Below are 5,887 nucleotides of genomic sequence, written 5' to 3'. Positions count from 1 at the left end.
GTCATCACCGCAATCCCTGCCATTCTTGGAGAATGCATAATATTTACATAAAGTCATACTCCTTTAACTAATTAGTGTTTGTCTCCTCTATTGAACTTTCCTAGTAAATTAATAAGCAAAAATTATTTTTTCTGCCTGCTATCCTATATGTGGGAAGATTGTTGGATGAACATATTAGTCTGAAAGAGTTGTAACCCATTAGAATTGTTGGGATATGCTGAATCATACACTATTTCTTCTCCCCCCGCCCCCGATATAATATGCCTTGCTAAAGTTTCTAATAGAAATCTCATATTGAATCAAGAGAGAGGTTGTAACATAAACCAGTCAATTAAAGTTCAAAGGAGGGCTGCTGCTTTGCATTTATCTCTTTTTACTGGGTCCAACCCTGTGAGATGCTGAGCTCTTTCAACTCCCATTGAAGTCAATGTGGATTGAGGACACTCTGCACCTCACAGCAGACACTCAGTATCTTGAAGGATTAGGCCCCATATGTGCATCTGTGATGCCTAGGAAGAACTTGGATGTGTTAAAACACTGCTAGGCTTTAAATTGTCAGTTTCTTTATACTCAGTTAAGTTTGTCACAACGCTAGCATTATTTGCACATAGTTTTTATCTGTAAAGCTGAAATTGCAAGTATACTTCTGCTTTATGGAATTAAGTGTATAACACTCTGAAAGTCTTATTTAATAAGTTTTGCATTTTTAGATTAAATACGTAAAAGCAGAAGGAAAAAAAATGATTGAACATTGAGTAAAAAGGGAATTGTATAATAAAATTGTTGGCCATGATAATTATTCTAAATGTAGTCCAAACAGATCCAACTGCTTAGAATTATGGAGGAGAAATGTAAAATAATTCTGTCAGAACAAAAAAAAAATGCTTAGGATTTTTAGTACTGTACCTGCCTCTTATATATAGCATGTTAAATGATCTAAAAAGCAATTTTCTGTTAAATAGCAGTATGTATGTAAAGAATTGAATTGTTGCCTTATGCATTTAGCATGCCTAAAAGAAAACACCCAAAAAGCTCTGTCAGACAAAAGAGAACAGACTAAATAATGCTCCCACAAACACTGAGGAGCTACGAGAACAAAAAGAACACGTTTGCTCACCAGAAAAAGTGCAAATTGCATTTTTTATTCTGACTCATAAATTTGACCCTTGTGATCACTCTTCACAAAAGGAGTTAAGCAACAAAGTTTTTTATGCTAATTCAAATTAATGTCAAATTGAGGGAAAAGCTCTTTGTGCCCCTAAGGTCCAGGCCAGCCTAGTGAACTTCACATAAATACATATTTCTTCAGTGCATACTAATATAAAGCAAATATTTATGGTTAACTATTCACTTATGTTTCCAAATAACACTATGATTGCAATGCACTACAATAAATGCTCATGTTTCATGGGATGAGAACAGTCCTGTTTTCTTCAACTTATCTAATCAAAACCTAATTCTGCCTTTGTTAAATGCAGTGGTATTTAGTATGCATCAATAAATAAACTTACAATTATTGTGCAGAAAGCACTTCCAAAGATAGCCTGACAAGCTGAAACCAATCAATTATCTAGCAATTACTCCAAATAAAGAATTTTGATTGATTTGATATTTTTCTTAGTATCAGAGAGAACTGAAATGTCATAAAATTCAGTTGTCTTCTACAAACTCAAATTAGGGAAAATTAGGTAGGAATATTTTTAATATGCCCCAAATTTGGATTTTTAAATATTTTTAAATAGACTTTACGCTCCACATTGTGGAAAAAAAAAATAGTTTTCATGTATAAATGACCTCTGTATTTGGAGAAATGTTCTTAAATATAGTGGGAGTGTGTGTATATGTGAAAAGTTATTATGGAAGCCATGCTTATGGGCACCATATAATACATGTTGTTATACTGTGGCACAGTGAATAGCTTCTTTTATTTTATTAAAGTGGCCTCTCCTTCTTTAACTTGGCAATAAAGGCATTTTGCCCAAATTACAAAATGCACATTCATTAACTAATATACGAGTGTTTGCCCAAACTGTCTGCAAAAGTAAAGGCTGTGTCCGTTCCCCTTTTACTTTATCTTTCTCATAACTTTCACTGCTGCTAACTGCTGAATTCTTTTCCAAGACCCTTTCTCATGGCATTCATTCATGTGATTCTAGTGAAGCATCAATCTACTCAAGTTATTGTGCATCTATATATAACAGAAGCCTTCTGTGTTGTGGTAATCTTTCAAGCCCAAAATCACAGAACATGGATAACATACATATATATCTAAATATTTTACAGTGCGAATAAATTTGCATGTCTTTTAGGCATTTTTGCATTACAGAAATGTTAATATTCTTTCCGTTTAAAAAGGCTGGAAATAAATCCCACAATGCTAGGAGAATTTCGGATGCTGGCTACTTGCAATTGGCTCATGGTGATTTGCTCTTAAGTTTTCCAGCAGAATTTAACAAAAGTATGATTTCTGAAAAACTGCTGCTGGTTCCTCATTAAAACTACAAATTTCATAACTGAGCGAGATTTCCGTAATTTCACCCAATTACATGATACATTTCCCCTTTTAAAATGCAATGGTTGAAACATCAGAAACAATTAGCAAAAAAAGATTAAATTAATTCCAAATGAAAGTAATACATCTGCCAATAACTCAGTCTCAAAACTGCATTTGTCAGAAAAATTTCTATAGGCTATAGGGTAACTGGATAATGGTTAACAGGCATTTTTCTTCAAGTTGTCATAAGTGCTTGAAAAATGGGGGGAAAGATAGAACTGGGAAAAAACAAACAAAAATCCCACCAGACCTAATCAGTGGCATGCTCGTGTGGAATGAGATCTGCAGTATTTGTCCTAATAAAATATAAGGCTCAATTAAGCTTTACTTTGCAGTTTTCAGGCTAAATTTAACTGATTTAGTGATTTGCAAATGAATACCTGCACGATTCCTAAAAATAAATAAATAATCCAAATGCAAATTAGTGCAACTGCAATAAAATATATTTGCAAATGAATCCTGTTGCTTTCTTCATTTATTGTGTAATTACTGCAATCCTTCCCACCTTGTTTTCAGTATTTCTTAATCATTAAGTCGGAAGCATGACAGCAGTGCCAGCCCTGGCGTGATTCTCTTTGACTAAAACCTTGTAAATTAACACAATTAGCACAGCATCATCCTGCTAATTAACTTCCAGTGTCTGGTGCAGCGGTTTTGCAAACAAGGAAGAGGGAGTCAGAAGGGAATAAACATGCCATTCTGTTACCAAACGGTGTGCTGTGTTAGGTTTGGCTCAGTGAGGATAAGCTGGCCATGTCAGATGCCAGAGTCAGGCAATGAAGAGCTAAAGGGGTTGGGGGGAAAAACAGGAGGGGGTAGAAGCTGTCAAAATAGACCACAGTAATTCAGAAGGGAGCTAGTGCCACAGATGCTTCATTTAGAGTAGGCCTCCTCCTTATCAGGGAATCTGTGCCAGAGGGCGCAAGACTGTTTGCAAAAATCACTTTTGGTAATACGAGAGAGATTAAGGAGGCCTATTTGATACAGCTGTACAAAAATCAGGAACGGTCTACCATGCACAGGTAAGAGTTGGAGGGGTTATTATAATACTTGTAAATTGCTCTTAGTGCGTATGATGGATTAAAAAAATCATCCCATTATTTGCGAGATTAATTGCTTTAAAGGGATAGTCACACAGTCACATTTTGTTACTTAGTTTACTGTAGTGACAGGGCTGATAGCCAGCAGTGTGTGTCACAGAACTTTTAGGGGCTAGACTGCATTTCTTTTCTTTTTTCGGTACCCTGGAGGCTCTGAGGGGGGAAGGGGGGGGAGAAAAAACAGGCAAGGAGACCGACAGACAAGTGATGCTTGTTTTTTTTTCCCAGAGCCTCAACAACAGAACTGAGAGGCAGAAAGGAGCCAGTTGTAATTCATACCGAGTTGTAAGCTTTGTGTGATGAAAGCGACGGAGCGCTGCCTGGGAGATTGCTTTGCTGCACTCCACGAAGCAGATTTGAAACTGTCGTGGACCACTTTAGATGAGAGTTGGATTATGGAATGACCTGCTATGTCTGTGTCATATTGTTCTGCGCAGGGTGCATTATACTGTGCTAACTAGGTGTTCAGTACCAAATAAGAGAGGTATCCTAGATGTGATCTGTCAGCTGTGTCTCATATTTTTATATTGGTTAAAATATAAAACTGAAACTGTGATAAGAGAAGACAGAACAGTTGGGTATCTTCTTGTTAACAACAAAAATCCACACTCTGGGTACTTAAAATGTATTGGAGCTTGTTTAATTACTTTAAGTAATCTGGCTTGAAGAAAATAAATATTCCCCCCCCCATCTAAATTAGCAAAAGTATGGCTCTGTGTGTGTGTCTATATTAAACAAATCTGACTATTGATAGTGTTTTACAAAGACATTCAATTGCATGCGTAGTGTGATTTTATTGTTTTTAATCTATAGTATAAATACAGTTGTCACTATGCAGGTAACTAAAAAAATGTAAACAGATACTGTTAAAAATTCATTTTCAGAGCATCTGAAAATGGCACAGACCACTGTTAACTGTGTTTTCCCCCCACCCTAGGCTTGAAGATGCAGTGGACGCCGGAGCATGCCCAGTGGCCAGAACAGCACTTTGATATCACTTCGACTACCCGGTCTCCTGCTCACAAGGTGGAAGCATACCGTGGACACCTGCAGCGCACCTACCAGTATGCCTGGGCCAATGATGATATCTCTGCTCTGACTGCCTCTAATCTATTGAAAAAATATGCAGAAAAGTATTCTGGTATTTTAGAAGGCCCAGCCGACCGACCCATCCTTAGTAACTATTCTGAAGCTCCGTCAGCACTGGTGAATGGCCGGAAGAATGAAAATGAACCCTGGCAGCCTTCTTTGAACTCAGAGAGTGTTTATCCTATGAACTGTGTCCCGGACGTTATTACTGCCAGCAAAGCTGGAGTAAGTGCAGCCCTCCCTCCAGCAGATGTCTCTGCCAGTATAGGGAGCTCACCTGGGGTGGCCAGTAACCTGACAGAACCTAGTTATTCTAGTAGTACCTGCGGAAGTCATACAGTACCTAGTCTTCATTCAGGGCTCCCATCTCAGGAATATGCCACAGGATACAATGGATCTTATTTACATACTAGTTACAGTGGTCAGCCAGCACCTGCACTTCCATCACCTCATCCATCCCCTTTGCATAGCTCTGGCCTCTTACAGCCGCCACCACCGCCACCACCAGCCCTAGTCCCAGGCTACAATGGGACTTCTAACCTCTCCAGTTATAGCTACCCATCTGCTAGTTATCCTCCTCAAACTGCTGTTGGGCCTGGGTACAGCCCTGGTGGTGCCCCGCCTCCCTCAGCATACCTGCCTTCAGGAATTCCTGCTCCTACTCCTCTCCCCCCTACCACTGTACCTGGCTACACCTACCAGAGTCACGGTTTGACGCCCATTGCACCATCGGCTCTGACAAACAGTTCTGCAAGTTCTCTCAAAAGGAAAGCTTTCTATATGGCAGGGCAAGGAGAAATGGACTCCAGTTATGGAAATTACAGCTATGGCCAACAGAGATCTACACAGAGTCCCATGTATAGAATGCCCGACAACAGCATTTCAAATGCAAACAGGGGGAATGGCTTTGACAGAAGTGCTGAAACATCATCCTTAGCATTTAAGCCAACAAAGCAGCTAATGTCCTCTGAGCAGCAAAGGAAATTCAGCAGTCAGTCCAGCAGGGCTCTGACACCCCCTTCCTATAGTACTGCAAAAAATTCATTGGGCTCAAGAACAAGTGAATCTTTTGGGAAGTACACCTCCCCAGTAATGAACGACCATGGGGATGAGCACAGGCAGCTCCTCCCTCACCCAATGCAAG

The 5,887-nt window shown here is 39.1% G+C and overlaps 1 protein-coding gene across 1 annotated transcript in view; it reads left to right on the top strand.

The window, feature by feature from the left end:
• The window catches only part of FIGN (fidgetin, microtubule severing factor), a 44,922-nt gene that overhangs the window by 36,369 nt on the left and 2,666 nt on the right, over window positions 1–5,887 (top strand). The window contains exon 2 of the mRNA XM_024204502.2: window positions 4,592–5,887. This exon is cut by the window's right edge and continues 2,666 nt beyond it. Coding sequence (XP_024060270.1) covers window positions 4,600–5,887 — 1,288 coding nt within the window. The 5' untranslated portion in view covers window positions 4,592–4,599. The remainder of the gene's footprint in view (window positions 1–4,591) is intronic.

This window comes from Terrapene carolina, unplaced genomic scaffold (assembly GCF_002925995.2).
Source record: "Terrapene carolina triunguis isolate 2854851 unplaced genomic scaffold, T_m_triunguis-2.0 Scaffold62, whole genome shotgun sequence".
Classification (NCBI taxonomy): domain Eukaryota; kingdom Metazoa; phylum Chordata; order Testudines; family Emydidae; genus Terrapene; species Terrapene triunguis.
Note: the sequence above shows the minus strand (reverse complement) of the source record. Positions and strands in the feature narration are given on the sequence as shown.